Source organism: Empidonax traillii, unplaced genomic scaffold (assembly GCF_003031625.1).
Source record: "Empidonax traillii isolate 1590-97213 ecotype Southwest subspecies unplaced genomic scaffold, ASM303162v1 scaffold599:size391633, whole genome shotgun sequence".
Lineage (NCBI taxonomy): Eukaryota > Metazoa > Chordata > Aves > Passeriformes > Tyrannidae > Empidonax > Empidonax traillii.
This window is the reverse complement of record NW_020955792.1, coordinates 1-19,131: the sequence shown is the minus strand read 5'-3', so window position 1 is coordinate 19,131 and position 19,131 is coordinate 1. Positions and strand designations below refer to the sequence as shown.

The following is a 19,131-nucleotide window of genomic DNA, read 5'->3' as shown; positions in this document are numbered from 1 at the left end:
ACAGGCAGACACAAAGAACCCGGGGCAGCACACAGAATTTGCCAGGAAAGCAGGGAAGAGACACAAGCAGAAAGCAGTTTTCTCGTTGTTTCATCACTGCACAATCCCTGTTTGTTCTTTGTTTCCCTTTTATGTGGGAAATGGCATGTTCCGAAATGATTACTTTAAAGTGTTCCTTGGGATCTCATCCCTGAGCTCAGTTCCGTTTAATAACAGAGGAAATGTAATATTACAACTGTTCTGCTTAGCATAGGTTGGAAGTCAGGCCGAAGAAACAAGAGAAAGTTACTGCAAATTGATCTTCATGGTGAATCTGAGCATGTGACGTTTCCTTAAAATAGTTACATGCATTGAATTCTTGCAGTAGGGAGTTTGTGTCTGCCTCAGCCTCACTCCCACATCTCCCTGGCCAGCTCAGGAAATATCTCCTTTTGTAGACTGTGAGTTTGTGCAAGTGCTTCTTTCCAGAAATGCAGAATGTGAGTTTAGGAACTCTGAAGAACCAGAAGACCCTCTGCACCTTCAAGGGACAGTTGCTCTTTGGAACATTTGAGTACATGTAGTTCTGTAAAATATCACAAACAGAACTGTTCAACAGACTTCTGCAAACCAATCAATACAAAGCAGACAGATCTATAGATCAATTGGCTGATCAAATGCACATGTTAACACAAACACATGACCTTGGCATTAGTTATTTGCCTTATGACAACCCTCAAAAAGCCAAAATGTGACCTACCAGCTTTAACAAGGCCAGTGATTGGTGAGGAGTCAATATGAGCTTTGCCATCGTGCATTTATCACCCATTTTTGCAAATACTTTATACACTTTACCTTACCAGAAGTTCTCAAATTGACGCAACTTCGCCTGTTGCAGCGGCTTCTGAAGAGATGAGGAACTCAGCAGCTGTACAAGAGAACTGCATGACAGTAAATAAACTCTGCAAGTTTACTTATGTCACTGTGTTATGAAATGTCACTGATGTGTTGTATGAGTAAGCAATCATGGACTTTGTGCTTAGGCTGTGCCTTGGTGTTTTACTGAAGTTTGTGCTCACTGCTACCGAAGCTCAGAGAATAAAAAATGAGCTCACTCACAACACTTGACTGCGAGTGGGAGTTCCCAGGGCTTTGCAGAAGGACAGGATCAATCCAATTCAGTTATGAGGTAGACGGTAAACAGTGATGCAGAAACATGTGTACATCACACCCACAGAACTGGGGAAAAGTTGGTAGTACCCAAATGAAAGGTGGAAGTGGTGTAAGGCCGGTTTCCGCAGGGCAGTTAAACCATCTGTTTACATTCCCACTGGGTCACATGTGCCTGTGATTGTTTGTCCTATTCTCTTCCAGATGCTGTTGAGTTTCTCCATGAATTTACTGAACTGCAGAGTCCTAAAATGAACTCCATCAGTGGCTTTGCCTGTGCCATGCAAAGGGAAATGACTGCTTTCCAGGGTTTGTGTGCAATGCCACTTTTAATGGCCCAGAAGTAATTTACTTCCTCTGCAGCAGCACATTGCTTTGATAGACTCTGATTTGCTTTCCATGCCATCACTTTATCTAAAGATTTTTACTATTTTGAATTCGTATCCTGTCTTAAAATTCTAAAATGTAGTAACTTCTGCTTTTTGTTATCAAAGTCAACCTCCTTGATCTAACATTATTTCTTGTATGAATCAATGATGCTCAATTCCTTCTTCCATCTGCCAATTTTAGAAACTCAGCTTCCCTTTCTCCTTTACTACAGTATTGGGCAGACTTGACCTGCCTGAAGGGCTGTTACCCAGTTAAGCCCCATCTCGTGGGAAGTGGACACACATGTGCTTTGTTCTGGTGTCCTGGCAGTGGGGCAGGTACTCTGCTCGGATGAAACACAACGCTAAGCAGTTGGGCAAACACTGCAGGGCTTCCCAAGTGCCGTGGGAGAGCCCGGGATCAGCGGGACGGAGCATCCCACAGACCACTGCCATGTTTGGGGGCTCATCCCGGCCGCCCGCACCGGAAGTGCCCTCACGCCTCGGTGTATCCAATGGCGCGAAGGAGGCGCCCCTCAGCGCCCGCCCCCTGCTGATCTTTGCGCTGCCATTGGTCGAGCGCGCCGTCCATCTGCCCACACCGGGGTCCGGGGCGCGCGGCGGAAGCGGCGGGGCCGCGGCAGTTCCGCCTCGGCGTCGGTGGCGCTGCACGAAATGGCGAAGATCGCCAAGACCCACGAAGGTAAAAATCGCCCGGGGGGCTCCGCGCCCGCGCCCGCCGGGCCCGCGCGCCCGGGCAGCGCCCACCGCTTGCGCTTCTCTTCGCCGCCTCGGCGCGGCGACGGGCGCGGCCGGGCCAGCGGGGGCCGGGCGGGCCGCGGCTCTGTGTAATGGCGGCTGCGCCGTCAGCGCCGGGCCCGGCCCGGGGGGAGCTGGGCCCGAGGGGGAGCCGGGCCCGGGGAGCGCTCGCTGTGCCCGCGGGGCACGGGGCGCGGTCTTTGCGCTGCCGCCCCCGCGGCGCGGCCCCCCCGCCCGCAGAGCCCGCGGCCGGCGCTCGGGGCGAACGGCGACGCGCGGTGATCGCGGCACCCGAGCCCTTTGGCCTTGGCCCGCCGTGAACAGCGGCCAGAGGGGCGGGGGGAAGGAGGGGTGCCGCTGGAGCCGGCGCGGCCCGGGCCGATCCTGGATGAGAAAAGTGTCCCGGAGGAGGGGAAAGGGCGCGAGGGCTCCGGCGTGTCAGCTGCCATTTCACACGCGTTTCCTGGCTGTTTATGTAGAAAAACTGCTCCCCCCCGAGTGGATTGGGGAGCGAGGGCTTTCATAGGCCGTGTGTTATTCCCGAAGGCGGCGGAACGCGCTGCTGCTTCCAGCCCTTCGTATCGGGAACGAAAGCTGTCCTTGTGGACGGTGACCGTGGCTTGCCCTGCTCTTAAGTGTATTCAGGCATCGGAGAATAATTAAGAATTATACCGCTCCTCTGTTTCTGCTTTTGGGTTTTCAACTCGTGTTTCTGTGTACGATAGGTGATCTGCTGTATTTTATCTTAATTTACATTCATAATTCCCTGATCGAAAACCACCTGCGTTCAGTAGTTGTGCACTGGGGGGTAGGCCGGGCGCCCAGGTAGTCATTGACTTTTGGGGGTGCGGTTTCTAGTTTCCAATTTTGCACTTAAACTTTTCAAATGGACAGCCATCATCTCCCGTGGGATTGAGGTTAATGTAGTCTTTAACACTGCAGACCTAATCTGAGTTTAGGGGTGAAGAAAAGCTTAAACTGCTGTCCTCACATTTTTTTTATTATGTGGTTTGATTTTATTTATTTATTTATTTATTTATTTTTAATTCTTGGACATTTCTGTAGAATTACAGAAGTTGCCGTTTGTTTATATGTTGTGACCTGCATAAGAGTTTGTGAGAGTATTACCCATCACGCTGCTCTGCCTCTCATATTACCTGAAGAGATTTTTGTAATAAAAGAGTAGAATCGTTGTAGGATTTTTTTTTTCAACTTAAATTGCTTATTTATTGAAGCAAAGGCTGGGCCATTGACTTCAGTGAAAACATTAACATGCTTTCTATTGCACGTTGTGATTAGTGTTATATCAGAACATATTTTAATCAGGGAGTAGTTCAATAAAAATATGTATACCAGGGCATGATCATTTAATGCTCTTTCCTAGCTGAACAGGCTTATTATTTTTCTAATGAGCTCTATCCTATTTTTTTTTTCCAGTTTCTGACTAATTTTCCACATCGAGGTTACTGAATCATCTTAAAAGATTTTTCATGTATTTGTACTGTTTTTTTTAAATACTAATTGGTTGATGTGTTCAAGACACAACTTGAAAAATGTATTAGAACAGTTGGTGATTTTTGTCAGCTACATAGTTTAATGGGGAACTCTGTGGTTTAGGCAGAAAAGTAAAGTTTTAAATGGCAACTTATAAAGCCTCAATAAATGATTGAGCTTTGAATTCTACTGGAATTAGTTTTTAATTTAATTTTTTTTTTCTTGCTCAGAAAAGAGCAAAAAGATCACCAAACATAACAGAGAGATGTAACGTGTATAAGAGTTCTAAGGTTGTTAGAAATAAATCTGCACAGGGCAAGCTAAATGTGCAAAATTTGATAAGGCATGAAAACATAGGAACTGTTTACTCTGTAAGGTACTACCTCAGAATAGGGTCTGGTTCTGCTTTCTTTTTTGAATGTTGCAAGTAGAACTACATGTGTGGTAATGGAGTACATATTTTGAGGAAAGCTCTCATGGACCTGTCTGAGCTGGATGTTCACTGACTTCTAATTCAAATGTATTGACTTTCATAACATACAGATGTGCATGTTAAAGTTATTTCTTTTAAAATACCAAAATATAGTTGAATAAAATACAGAGAATGTATGAGCAGCAGGATGTTATCCCCCTCCTCTTTTTTCCCCTCTTAATTCTCACTTCCTTTACTGTTTCTCTGTCTATGACTGAAGTTTCTGTTAATGTCCTGGTTAACTAAATCATCAGATGAGTGCTTTGCTTTGCACTATGTGTTTTTAAGGTTTGTGATTACTCTTTCTTAATTTGATTTGTATTAAAGTGCTTTGTTAAAGAAGGTGTGAGCTTTTCCAGGACAGTGCCACTTAGCTCAGAGAAGCTTGAACATCAAAATAGCATTTTCCAGCTAAATATGGGGTGCTTTCCAAAGGGGCCACCAGGCAGCCTGTTGCTGCAGACCTCCTGCTTCAGAGGGTTTTGTGGATGTCACATGGATGTTTTCCATTTAAACTGGCTCCCAGGAACGGTATGGCATTAGGTGAAAGTTATGGTGACCAGGAGTGGGATTTGTTGGCTCTGTCCTTTCAGACTTTCTTTGGTGTAGATAACCCAGCAGGCTTTGCTGTACAGAAATGAGAATGCTCCTTAGTCAGCTAACAGATGTAATCCCTGTAAATTTAAAGGAGAAGACCAACAATAAAGGAGACCTGTACCCTTTTCAGTAAATGTAGCTGTTTAAAAAACAAGAGACTAAGGCTTTAGTATGCTAAGTGTTGGTAAGAACTGTTAATAGGAAAGTATTTTTGGTTTAATGCCATTGCTGCAGAAATCCCAAGATTGTTTGAAAAGACTCTATTGATGGTAGTAGTGGGGGGAGTCCATGCACAAGCAAATCTCTGTGGCCCATCCTGTGGGCAGGGGCTTGTATTTGGCTGAGTTACATGTTCAGGTTGATTCAGTGAACAGGTGATGGAAAGGCAGGATGATCCTGTGTTGTAGGTAAGATCTGTAGGCTTTCTTTTGTGTACTGAAGTTGGTTACAGCTATGGATGTTCAGTCAGGACTTACCCTGCTACTAAGGCGGCAGAGCGTTGTTCTAGTAACTGCTCTCTAGAAATAAGAAACAGTGTTACTGTGCTCTGAAATCACTCTCTCAGTGCCAGTAGTGTTGTCCTCGGGAGAGAAGGAAGCTTCGGGTGTTCCCTTTCACCCCAGAGCTGCATTGCACCAGGCTGCAGAAGGAATCAGGAACTTGATCTGCTCTCTGGAAGAAACAGAAAGAACTAAAAAATCTGTGAGGAGAGTGTTTGAGTTGCACTGGCTCCATAAGCAAGCCATGGGATGACTTCGCCAAAGTGGAATACCTTGAGATGACACGGGGGAGCAGGATACCTGTGCCTCCAGAGGTGATCAGAGACCCCTGAGGGCAAGAGAGAGACCCCTGATTCGGCAGTAGTTTCTTTTTGCTGCTTCTCCAGGAGATAACATATTGGGGAGCAACATGCCTCAAGGTCTGGACTCCCTGGAATCCCCTGTGGTGTGCAGGATTTTAGTGGGAGCTGGATGTACCTGCAGGCAGGAACCAGCAGGCTCTCACAGCCAGAAAATGAGGCTTTTGTCAGGTTTCAGCTTCTCACGAGCTGAGTTGCTGTAACACAGAGGTGGCCGTCCAAGTTATTCTGCTCTAGATAACCTGCAAAAGGCTGATGGAAGCCCTTAAGTGGCTGGAGCAAGATTTTAATCAACCTCTATGGTATATATTCTGTGAGTGAGACTCTAGATGAGTTTAGAAGCATATTTCTGTGTTTTTCCCACTGGACCACTGCAGGAGTTGCTGATTTGCTGTCAGGTGTACTGTGCTTATGTGAAGTGGGTGTTCCTCACTGCCAGTTCCTGCAGGCTGTGTGTGAACACTTAATCCTGCTGTTCTCTCTCAGCTCTATGGCAAAGATTTCTCAGGTAGAACTCTGTGTTCAGTTGCCTCTCTAGAAAACATGCCTTTGTAAAGCAGGCATAATGTGGCTTACAGTGGGGTATGGTTTGTTTGTTTGCTTGCCTTTTTTTTTTTTTTTTTTTTTTTTGGTTCGTGGCAGTCTGATAAGAAAAGATAAGAAAAGAACCCAGCCCTGACTTTAAGTAAAAACTTTAAGTTTACAGTTTGAACTTTTGAACTAAGCAATTCTGATCCAATAATTTGCATTAGCAATAAATCTTACCTTTAGAAAAACAATATTTTAATTTTATTTTTTGTCAGATTTTTTAGCAAATCTTGTGGTATGACATCTTTTGCAAGCTGACTTGGTGGGAAAACGTTATGAAATGTTTTCATCCTGAAAAAGAGAAATGAACAGCAGTAGCAAACAACTAGTGAATGGTCAGGATTTAAGATCATTTATGAACAGAATTTCCTGTAGCTTTTTTTGTCGATTGGCAAATTTCCCTTAAGTTAATGTAGCAGGCAGTACCACTTCATGTGGGAGAGGGTCAATCACAGAATTATTGGTGTTGGAAGGGTCTTTTGAGACCTTCCACTCAAGCACGATCCTTTGTATTTCTGCAGCCATGAAATGCAACTCTTGGGTATTTTTTTGGCCATGAAAGTAATTGTTTGATTTGCTGAAGTTTACATTATATGGATAATTGTCTTTACATATCTGTTGACTCAAAATTCACATGGAAACAGTAATAATTTTATGAGGTTAGTTGTGCCTTAGTATACCTGCATCACAGTTGTATTTGTTGAAGACAGTTGGATTACGGCAGTTTATTTTCTCATTGTGTTACAACAGATAGAGGAGGGCATTTGGTTCCTGGTTTAGTGGATTGTCAAGTTGGTGTTCTCTTAGAAAGTACCAAATTTCTAAGGTCAAAGATGGCCACCAGAGCTGATTTGAGTCAGATCCTGAGACAGTAAAAGAATGGCAGAGCTCCCATTTGTCCTGTTTGAAGGGTGTTTTGTTATCCAGAAGAATAGTAGACTCTTAAGAGATGGTGCTGCAGGCAGGAATAATGATGACTAAATAACATCTGATCTGCCAAAGGGAAAAGAAACTGGTCCGAAGTTTGGGGTTTTTTTTGTTAAGTTGGTACCCAGTGACATATTAGTTGGGTTTTTTAATTTATTTATTCAAAGGCAATACAGCTTTGCAATGTTAGAAAACACAGTACAGTGTTGTTTTATTAAATCAGCTTTTAGAACTCTTGCAGTAGCTCTTTTGAAAAGGTTTGTTTAAAAAAGCAAAATTGGTTATAAGATTGTGGAAAGCCTTTTTTAATGAGAGGATTACATTTGTTGGGAAAGTGTTTTGTTAGTGTAGTGTTGAGAAACGTTACTGTGGTGTAAATTGCCTTCTCTCCTATCTCTGGAAGATGAGATAGTTTGATTAGTTTGCTTTGGGCCACACAATTAGTCTGTGGTGAATAATATTACAACTTTAGGAAAAGCTGCTTATGAATGGAATAGAGTTTATGGTACTTATTTATTATTTAAAGCATTATATGTTATGGTACCTTACAGTTATGTGTGTAATGCATGTTTATTTCTTCAGTGATAATCTTTGAGGTCGGGAAAAAAACTCTTTGCTGTACACAGTAACGTGAGTATTACATTTTGTGTGTACCTGTAAAAAGACTTTTTTTTTTTTGTATCTTTGCCCTAGATATTGAAGCACAAATTCGAGAAATTCAAGGAAAAAAGCCTGCTCTTGATGAAGCACAAGGAGTAGGCCTTGATTCCACAGGATATTATGATCAAGAAATTTATGGTGGCAGTGACAGCAGGTTTGCTGGATATGTCACTTCTATTGCAGCAACTGAATTGGAAGATGTAAGTGATTTTATGTATTTGTTGTTTAGGGCATGCAATCCAAGTATTTTTAAATCAATTTTGAGTAATTTTTAATAGCAATTGTTTGTAGTAAAAGCAGTTGTCATTAAAGCCACATTGGACCAAATATATCTTATCTAGGAAGCTTATAATCATAGAATAGTTTGTGTTGGAAGGGACTTCAAAGATCATCTCATTCCAACCGCCCTGCCCTGGGCAGGAACACCTTTCACCAGACCAGGTTGCTCAGAGCCCCATTCAACCCAGGCCTGAACACTTCCAGGGATGGAACATCCACAGCTTTTCTGGGCAACCTGTTCAGGGCCTCACCACCCTCCCAGACATTTTTTTCCCTAATATCCAGTCTAAAGCAGCTCTCTTTCAGTTAGAAGCTGTCCTGTCACTACACAGCACTACATGCCTACATCCCTTAAGACATTGGCAGGTCACAGTTAGGTCTTTTCTCGGCTGAACAAACCCAACTCAGCCTTTCCTCATAGCAGAGGTCTCCATCCCCCTAATCACCTTGATGGTCTCCTCTGGACCTGCTCCATCAGCTCCATGTCCTTGCTGTGCTGAGGACCCCAAAGCTGGGTGCAGCACTCCAGGTGAGATCTCACCAGAGGAGAACAGAGGGGTAGAATCCCCTCCCTCACCTGCTGGCCACGCTGCTTGTGATGCCATCCAGGACAGGATTGGATTCTGGGCTGCCAGAGCACGTGGCCAGGTCATGTCCAGCCTCTCATCCACCTGCACCCCTGAGTTCTTCCTGGGAGAGCTGCAGTTTTAAGCCTGGCTTGTACTTCATGAATTGCATTTGAGAGCCTTGAAAGCCCAAGCAAAAGGCAAAAAATTGTGACCTGGTACATAATCAGTGTCAGCCTTACCTGGAGTTAATTAACTTTGTTCTGTTGTTGGTGCCTAGATTAAAAATGACAGTAAAAAAATTCTAATAAATCTTTGTCCAACAAACTTTACTGACTATTCTAAGATTTCTATTTCTACTTACTTTCAAATTTGAGAGGAGTTTTTTGAGAATTGACTCTGTCACTGTATTATGTTCTCTTTATGTATCCTGCTTGTAAGATTACTTTATGTTAATTTCTAATTTAAACATTTGAGCACATTTTCAGTTGCAGAAGCAGTCAGAAACTGCAGTTCTAATAATAAATACATGGGCAACTACATATTATACTGAGTGAATTGTATCTTTAAGAGTGAAGAAGGTTATGTTCAGTTTAGTACTCATTGATTCATTGTAGATTTGTTTTTTTTTTTTAGTGTCATCCATAAACTTCTAAGAATCCCTTAATTAAAAATTTCTGTTAGTCTAGAACTCTCTGAAAAGTTTCCTAGTTTTAAGAGCAGTTTTCCTTTAGGGTTGCTGTAAGTTATTGCCTAGAAACTGACTACTGATATGAAGAAATAGATACCAAAAGTGAGTGCTGCTTATTGGCATTATGATTGAATTAAGTATAATAATCTAGCAAAATATATCTCTGAATTTTTCACTGTTTCTGAAGCTTTTTTATAGGGTTATTTACTCAAGTTTTGTTCCATATAACTGAATTCTGTGAGAAATAGTTTGATTATCAGTGCACCAGTTTTCATATGCCAACATAAGAGCTGTATCAGAAGTGGTAATATGAAATACAGATGTTTTGTCTAACTATTGTAGATAAACACAAGCGTACTTGATAAAAGGTAACACTGGAGCCTTGTAGAGAACAAGACACCTTTTTAGTGGTATGGGCATAATAATAAAAGCTGTATGAGAAAACTTGCTAAAATTTAGAATGAACGTGTCCATTTCCATCTTTTCTATGGCCACAGCATGTTCACTTGGTGTTAGTTTACCTAAATATATTAGCATGACAAACTTGCCATGTCTTTTTACTGCCAGGATGATGATGACTACCCTTCCACCAGTTTGCTCGGGCAGAAGAAGCCAGGGTACCACGCTCCAGTGGCATTGCTCAATGACATCCCACAGTCCACTGAACAGGTACGGCTCAACCAACGGCACAGGAAAACACTGGCTTAGGTGTCAGGGGAAAGGAGTGTTCAGGTTTGTCCACAGCTCACCTTGACTTCTGGAAATACGAGATGTATGTGAAGGGCTATGGTTTTTTAATTTTGCTGTAAGCTTGTTAGTGCTTTAGCTTGGAATTTCACAGGGTGATAAAAATTGGCACTTGTGCACATAAAGCCCATTTGGGCATATAAACTACTCTATTGATTTTTTTTTTTTTTTTAATTAAAAGTCACATACTTCAGAAACAAAAATAACTGGAAATCTTAATGACCTTTACACTTCTGGTTTTTTGAGGAAAATGTAATAACTTAAATTTTATATTCCTGGAGTATTTTTTTTGTGAAATTCAAAACCATTTGAAGTAGCATTGAGTCACGCTACGGAAAGAAGGGGAAAGGTTGACAGCACAAAATGCTTTGGTAGCATGGGAATAAACTTTTAAAATTGAAGAATTTTATCAGAAGTGATTTCTTAAGAAGCTGGGTTAAAAAAAGTGAAATTCTAGTTACAGAAGTAAAATTTATGTTAGCATGATGCTTTGACATTCCTATGTAGTCGAGATGGAAAATAATCTACATCTTTTTAGTAACACCTGAAAATGAATGAGTACCAGACAGTTTCCATATTGATCCTCATACATATGTGACTAAAAGGCGCTTTTTTTGTTGTTTTTAGTATGATCCTTTTGCAGAACACCGTCCTCAAAAGATTGCAGATCGGGAAGATGAGTACAAAAAGCACAGGCGGATGATGATAATTTCCCCTGAGCGTCTTGATCCTTTTGCAGATGGTAATTTGTTTTGACTTTTCTATACCCTGTATGAAATTTTTGTCTTTAATTGTCTTTAGCCCTTTGATTTCTGTTGGCATGCTTATGAACTTAGTTTTGTTTTTAAACATCCCCTTTTCATAGAGATTTGGTTGAAAAATCTAGATGCCATATACTTCATCTTTATAATACGAGTTTTCTTTCCAGGTAGAAGGACAAGAAAATTGTCAATGAGCCATTGCCATAGAAACACAAAGGGTTAAAGGTTTCTCTTTTCTTTTGTTTTGGGTTGTGCGTTGTACTATGAACAACTTGTGTATTGAGTGCTCAGATTCATTCAGTACCTTGAAAGTTTTCATTCCGAGTCATAGATTTTACAGGGTTACTGCTTTTGAAATGCTCAAATAGAGCACCTAATTCTTACCATCCTAAGTAAACCTTAGGTGGTGTAGCTAAAAGAAACAAAAGCATATATAAGACTTTGATACTACTAATAGTTCAAGTCTGTTCTGATAATTTGAGAATGCAAGTCAGGAAAAGGGGTGTTAGTGGGTCTGACAGAAATTTTCTTCAGGTGAGTGAGTTTCACATGTGGCAATAAGATGCCTGTTGGCTTAAAATTAGTAGCTATTTTGCAGGTTTTACAATTGAGAATTTCAGCCTGCATGAATTAATAGGGATATTAATTATTTTACTTGCTTAATTGTAATTGATATAAACATGTATTGTCAGAATTCACAGGCCCATACTAACTGTCCTTAATTTCTTTCCTACAGCAGTACTGCTATATGCCAGTCCTGTCTGCATTCTTAAGGGTGCAGTTCAACACATCCTGTGTAGATTATGGTGAAAAAGTATTCCAAAGGAAAGTCCTATCAAAGCTAGTGTCAGAAAGACACAGCCAATTGGGCAGGGATCTTCAGCATAGAAACGTTTAAGAAGTTTATTTTTTTCCCTAAAGTATAATGCTATACCACTTGTATAGCAAATCCGCACATTTTTCTTTAAGAAAAGTGTTTGTCTTGACAAGTCTCATTGCTATAAAGTTGGGCTTCTTTTAAAGTATTTAAAAATTTAATTAATGCAAGATACACAGCATAAAACAACATATGGTGTACAAAACCCATTTCCTGTGAGTATTGTTGTGGTGGTGTATGTACTGTATTGCATTCAGCTCCCAATCACAATTGTACCTTGAGAAGAGAAGAGGGGGAAAGTGTCATCAAATGGTTTTGTGGGGTTTTTTGTTTTGTTTTATTTTTATTTTTTAATGAAGCCCTGTTACAATATGACACTAGAAGGTCTGTGAGACATGTCCAGATTTGTCAAACTTACAAATGGGTCTTTATGATAAAACAGTTTAAACGTTACTTAGGTATGCAATAGTTATTTATAGTCAGATAACAAGTAGGATTTAACAGCTTACACAAGGTAATGTTTTGATATTAAATATCTTTCCAAAGTGTTACTAATGGTAAAGAGATAATTTTCTAGGCTTCTATTCTGCTGCTTGAAGTCAGAACTGCTGATGGAGACAAAGGCACGAAAGTGTACGTATTCCGGATTAGCAACCCAGGAACCCATCACTTCTGAAGACTCTTAACTGTGTTGTCATTTTATCATTTTTATCAGCTTTAAAATATTTGTTTGAAACTGCAGTAGTTATGTTTGTGTTCAAACAGGTTAAATTGATCAGCAAACTGAATAAACGTAAGATACATGTAATTTTTAAAATTTTCGATCAAAAAGTAAAATTAAATGATCATGGAATAATATAATACTAGAGCAGGACAGTAGAAGTCAATAGGTTCTGCTTATCCTATACTCATTGTGCTCCATTCCTGTTGCTGTTCTCTTCCACAGGAGGGAAGACTCCAGATCCTAAAATGAATGCCAGAACATACATGGATGTTATGCGTGAACAGCATTTAACGAAAGAAGAGGTGTGTTTGGGGGAGGGTCTTCCACTTGAACAATTTACAGCCTTTGAAAGCATGTTAAGAGAGTGGGAACATAAATTCAGTTGACTTCGTCTTGACTTATCTTGGCTATTGAAAGTCAATAGAATTTAAAGATGAAAGTTTTGAAAAACATCTGTTCTACATAATAACTGAGCAGTGCAGGGAGAAATATATTGAGACTGTTTTCATCTGGATTTTTTTATAGCACTTGGGCTTTGTTGTTTATTTTCTTACAAGAGATGAGAGACAAATTCGTAACAGTGACTGAGAAGTATTCAGTGTCAGATGTTTGTTTTTGTGAGCTCTGTGTAAAGAGAATCCAGGGAGGTTTTGAAAGGCTTGTTAAAGTACTTACAACAGATGTTGCAGTATTAAGATGTATTATAAGGTTGACATTTGGTTTTAAATATTAAGAAAAAAAAGGAAAAAAAAAAAGATAAAGTACTTTACTCATGACTATTAAAAAATCATTTTAGTAGGTAAAAAGATATTGGTAATACATCAGATTTCTTGTGTAAAACCTACAGTGCCATCTTGTTAATTGGAGCAAGACCTTGTAGTTCTAGTGGCTTCTGACATTGATTTATCATACTTGTCTTATGCTAATTTAGGAATTAGTTCATAATTTTGACAGTCTTACTGCTTATGGATCCATTGTTAAGTGCAAACCAGTCTGGGTTAGTGTGCTGTTTCACCAGTATCATCGCAGAATTTTAAAGAAGAATCCCAGGGCTTTATATCGTGGGATGTAGCTCACATGAACGTGTTTTCTGAGTCATCCACCTTTAATTTACTGAAGTAGAAGCTGTTTGAAACAGATGGGTAACGATTTTAAAGCGTACATATGGGTGACAGAAACTGATAGCTTTCAGAATTCTCTGTGCACTTGCATTTGCTGTAAGAATGGCTTTAATAGACAAATCAATTTAAAACCAACCCCTCTAAACACACACCTGCTCTGTCAAAATAGAAGAATTTGAAAAATTAGTGACCTTGAAATGAAAGCAGTAGTTAATTCCATGCTATTTGAGCAAAACCTCAAAAAACAGTGTAAAAACACATGGTAGAGATGAAAAAACTGTTTTATCAGTATAATCTAAAGAGACCTTCTCAAGAAACATGTTTCTTATGTTTGTATTTTTGTGCTTTTGAACAGAGGGAAATTAGGCAACAACTAGCTGAAAAAGCTAAAGCTGGAGAGCTTAAAGTCGTCAATGGAGCCGCATCTCAGCCACCTTCAAAACGCAAACGGCGTTGGGATCAGACAGCTGATCAGACCCCTGGTGCTACACCTAAAAAATTATCCAGTTGGGATCAAGCAGAGGTAATAATCCTAGTGACATTATTAATGCTACTCCTCTTGAATGTCAGAAGTTTCTTAGTCTATGTGAAAAGAGCAACTAGCAGCCTTTTACTCTATAGTGTGAGTGTTACTGATGCTTCTGGTCTTGTCTTGTACAGACTCCAGGACATACCCCATCTCTGCGATGGGATGAGACTCCAGGCCGTGCAAAGGGTAGCGAAACTCCTGGTGCCACCCCAGGCTCGAAAATATGGGATCCAACTCCCAGTCACACACCGGCAGGAGCAGCAACACCCGGCCGGGACACGCCTGGTCACGCAACACCAGGCCATGGAGGTGCCACTTCCAGTGCACGTAAAAATCGATGGGATGAAACGCCAAAAACAGAAAGAGGTATCGATGGCAAACTGGAACGTGCATAATAAGTTTTGAATGGTTAATTGTATTGGATTTTTTCACTTTAGGTTAACAGTGGGTTCAGAAGTCGGGCAAGGAGTAATTATGGTCTGACATCTAGTGGTTGATGTGGGATGTTGTTCTTGTCCGAGTCTGTAGTGTTGAGTTCTGCCTGTGAGCTTCACTCACACCTGTGAAAGTATCTCGGCTCGAAAATTAAAGCCAAGTTTGGTGGTGTATCTAGTGACTGGTTTATCTAGTGACTGCTGCAGGGTGGGATTTTCATGTGCAGAGGACATAGAAAGGGAGCTCACATTGAATTGCTTCTCATAATACATTTGTGTGTGTTGGTTCTGAACAGTTTAATTCTTTTGAAGAGGTTTTCATTAAAACAAGTTCTGGAAGCATTTTCTCACCTGCCTTACTTGAATTTTGCTCTTGTGTCAGAACAGTGGAAAATTGTTGTTGCCTAATGGTTTTATCAGGGGAGTACATGGAGTAATTTGTTCAGTTTCTAGAATATCTGAGTAGTTCTGTTTTTTAGAATTTTATCTTTTAGTGCTAAGAGTCAGCAAGAAGATATGTTTTTTTCATAAAAGGAAGTTCTCTGTTGTATGTTTTTAGTGTAATGCCTGTAATTTTTTTCAATATTCACCAAAGTAGTCTTTAGTTTTTTGCCTACTCTTTGTTTATTTTGATACTTTTTAATTTGTGTACAAATGAGGACAAGATACTGAAAATGAGCCTGGATATCGATACTGCAGTTGGAGTATGTACTGTTCAGCTCTCTGCAAAAATCGTTTTGTTTTTGCTTAGATACCCCGGGCCACGGCAGTGGATGGGCTGAGACACCTCGCACAGACAGAGGTGGTGACTCCATTGGTGAGACCCCAACCCCAGGAGCCAGCAAAAGGAAATCCCGATGGGATGAAACGCCCGCGAGCCAGATGGGTGGCAGCACTCCTGTCCTGACACCTGGCAAAACACCCATTGGGACACCAGCTATGAACATGGCAACACCTACGCCGGGTAAGCTCAGTCCCTTGGCTGAGGCTTCACTTTGTTTTGTGGGAAAGAAAACTTCTGCCTACAGAAGATTTTTTTTAAAAATACTTTTTTTTTTTTTAATTTGAATACAGGTCATATCATGAGCATGACTCCTGAACAGCTGCAGGCTTGGCGTTGGGAAAGGGAAATTGATGAGAGAAACAGACCCCTTTCAGATGAGGAATTGGATGCCATGTTTCCAGAAGGGTATAAGGTAATGCATCTGGATTAAAATACAGCAGACCATGATGGGCTTTTTTCTTACCAGAGATTGCTGATTTTCTTTTTTTTTTTTTCCCTTACCTGAAGTAGAATGTTTCATATTGACTATTGATTACTGATAGTAGATGCTTGTTTGATTTGGTTGCTGATTCTATTGTAAATCCCTTAAAAAGGAAGATCTAAAGGTGATGTGGAAGGCCAGTCATTGTTCTGCTTCTTGGTATCGGGAATGCCTGTCAGGGCCTGAAATGAGCTCTGAATGGACGGATGAAAATTTCAAGTCCAGGTGTAGAAAACACAGAAGAGAGTAAGAAGCAAGTTACTGTGTTGGTGCAGAATTTGAAGTGCTTCTTTAATCCTTGGAGACTTCAAATTTTATTATCCAAGCTCTCAGCAGTGGAAGTGAGCTTTCTTCTGAAGTCTTGTCAATACAGGATAAGCCCGAATAAAAACTGTCGTAGAAAATTTGCACTGATGTGAACACGGGATGTGTTGTAGGCAATAACACTTGTACAAATCCCCAAACAAATAAAATGAAAGCCAGAAGTGGAGCCATGTTTTGTATTCGATGCCTTCCTCTTTTTAATGTCGGTTGCATTAAATTAAATGTCGTTCTTTCTCCCGCAGGTTCTTCCCCCACCAGCTGGTTACGTTCCTATTCGCACCCCAGCTCGGAAACTTACGGCAACTCCAACACCTTTGGGAGGGATGACTGGATTCCACATGCAGACAGAAGACCGGACTATGAAGAGCGTTAATGACCAGCCATCTGGAAATCTGCCATTCCTAAAACCGGATGATATCCAGTACTTTGATAAACTGCTGGTAAATGAGGTTTCACTTGTGCTGATGTAGCTTTCCTGTTTTCTTTTGAATATGTAGCAATGCCCATTTATTTGTCTGGATTTCTTTGTAGGTTGATGTTGATGAATCAACTCTGAGTCCTGAGGAACAGAAGGAGAGAAAAATAATGAAATTACTTCTGAAAATAAAGAATGGCACACCTCCCATGCGAAAGGTGAGATGAATTGTCAGACACGTTTGTGTAATTCTTTTTCAAAAATTGACACTTGTTTTCAGGTTTAACTTCTGTTGTCCATGAGGTTCTCTTTAAGATAATCTTCTAAACTTTGATATCTATTGTGGTTTAACACCAGCTGCCAAATAAGCCCCACACAGCTGCTTGCTTGCCCCCACCTCACGCCCATGGGATGGATGAGAGAATCAGAAGAGTAATAGTGAAAAGACCTGTGGGTTGAGATGAGAACAATTTAANCGCCAGGCCTCACTCCCTCACCCGGGCAGAGCGACAGCAGAGCTACCTCCACCTTGGGTCCGCCGGAAGAAAGAGAGCGAGAGCTTCCTCTCTCTCCTTATTTATACTCTTGCTTACGTAAAATTGTATGGAATACTGGGAACATGACCTTAGTTCCTTGGTTACAACCTGATCACCAAGGAAGGCCTAGATTCAAAACCACTACATTCTCCACCTCTTATTCCATACTATTTTATGTAACATTTATATTTTACATATTTGCTTATATCCCGCGCATATGTACATATATCTATATATAGTCCTTCGGAGTAGTTGTTTTGTGGGAAGCAATTGACTTCAGCATTAACAGTAGCTCGGTTCGGATTCTTGGCACTTCGGTTACAATCACAGCTCAGGTTTTGGACTGGTTTTTTGTTTCATCGTCACGTACTGGTATCAGCATTGGTCAGGTCTCTCTCACTTGGCGACTGGTCTCCTGTAAAACAACTTGAAGCACAAAGTTAGTTTTTTCCCAAAGATAAATTTCCTTGAGGCACACACTGTATTTTTCCATCCTTCCTCATCATTCACCATGTATACCCTGGCCTTTGAGCGAAGACAACTCCACGAATGGGTTTGTCTTGGCCTGAGGTAGGGGCAACCCAAACGGCTTTACCCAACATACTTCTTAGGTGAATCACTGGAACTTTGTCTCCATTTATAGTGTGGAGGGATTCTGCTTGGGCAGGGCCAGCTCGGTTGACAGAGCCTCTAGTATTTACCAACCAGGTGGCTTTGGCTAGGTGTTTATCCCAGTTCTTAAATTTTCCCTCACATAGTGCTTTTAAAGTTGTTTTTAACAGTCCGTTATATCTTTCAATTTTCCTAGCAGCAGGTGCATGATATGGAATGTGATAGACCCATTCAATACCATGCTCCCGTGCCCACGTGGCCACTAGATTATTCTTGAAATGAGTCCCATTGTCTGACTCAATTCTCTCAGGAGTGCCATGTCTCCATAAGACCTGCTTTTCCAGACCCAGAATGGTATTCCAGGCCGTTGCATGGGGTATTGAATATGTCTCCAACCATCCAGTGGTTGCTTCCACCATGGTAAGCACATAGCGCTTACCTTGGCGGGTCTGTGGCAACGTGATATAATCGACCTGCTATGCTTCTCCATATCTATACTTGTCCCAGCGTCCACCATACCATAGGGGCTTCAATCTTCTTGCCTGCTTGATAGCAGCACAAGTTTCACAATTGTGGATAACTTGGGAAATAGAGTCCATGGTTAAATTCACTCCTCGGTCTCGTGCCCATCGGTAGGTGGCATCTCGGCTCTGATGACCTGAAGCATCATGGGCCCATCGGGCTAGGAACAATTCTCCCTTGTGTTGCCAGTCCAGGTCTATTTGTGACACTTCAATTTGTGCAGCTCTATCTGCTTGTCTGTTGTTACGATGTTCTTCGTTGGCTCGACTCTTGGGTATATGGGCATCTACGTGGCGGACTCTCACATCTAGTTTCTTTACTCTAGAAGCGATGTCTTGCCACAAATCAGCAGCTCATATGGGTCTTCCTCTACGCTTCCAACTCATGTTTTTCCATCGTTCTAGCCATCCCCATAGGGCATTGGCTATCATCCATGAGTCAGTATAGAGGTAGAGCCTTGGCCATTCTTTTTTCTCTGCGATGTCTAGGGCCAATTGGACGGCTTTGAGTTCCGCAAATTGACTCGATTCGCCTTTACCTTCAGTGGCCTCTGCCACTTGTCGTGTGGGACTCCAAACAGCTGCTTTCCACTTCCGGTTCCCTCCTATGATACGGCAAGAACCGTCAGTGAAAAGAGCATAACGCGTCTCTTCATTTGGCAGTTGATTATATGGCGGAGCTTCTTCAGCTCGACTTACTGGCTCTTCTTCCTCTTCATCTGCCAGACTGAAGTTCCCACTTTCAGGCCAATTAGTGATGATTTCCAAAATTCCAGGGCGATTCGAGTTTCCAATTCGGACACGTTGCGTAATCAAAGCAATCCACTTACTCCACGTAGCATCAGTAGCATGATGT

At 41.4% G+C, this 19,131-nt stretch overlaps 1 protein-coding gene across 5 annotated transcripts; it reads left to right on the top strand.

The window, feature by feature from the left end:
• The first annotated feature begins 2,124 nt into the window (after positions 1-2,124).
• On the top strand, positions 2,125-16,848 carry LOC114064964 (splicing factor 3B subunit 1-like). Of its 5 annotated transcripts, XM_027898480.1 has the most exons (11): positions 2,125-2,220; positions 7,907-8,073; positions 9,977-10,078; positions 10,784-10,898; positions 12,741-12,820; positions 13,995-14,162; positions 14,300-14,534; positions 15,354-15,566; positions 15,677-15,798; positions 16,434-16,631; positions 16,723-16,848. In XM_027898480.1, the coding sequence occupies exons 1-11, from the start codon at positions 2,193-2,195 to the stop codon at positions 16,831-16,833; spliced, it is 1,539 nt and encodes a 512-aa protein (XP_027754281.1). In that variant the 5' UTR covers positions 2,125-2,192; the 3' UTR covers positions 16,834-16,848. The 5 variants fall into 5 exon arrangements, 2 of the variants coding, with proteins under 2 accessions (XP_027754281.1, XP_027754282.1); XM_027898481.1 differs by lacking the exons at positions 2,125-2,220; positions 7,907-8,073; positions 9,977-10,078; positions 10,784-10,898 and adding an exon at positions 11,140-12,427; XR_003572844.1 differs by lacking the exons at positions 15,354-15,566; positions 15,677-15,798; positions 16,434-16,631; positions 16,723-16,848 and having other exon boundaries at positions 11,085-12,820; positions 14,300-14,401.
• The last annotated feature ends 2,283 nt before the right edge of the window (positions 16,849-19,131 follow it).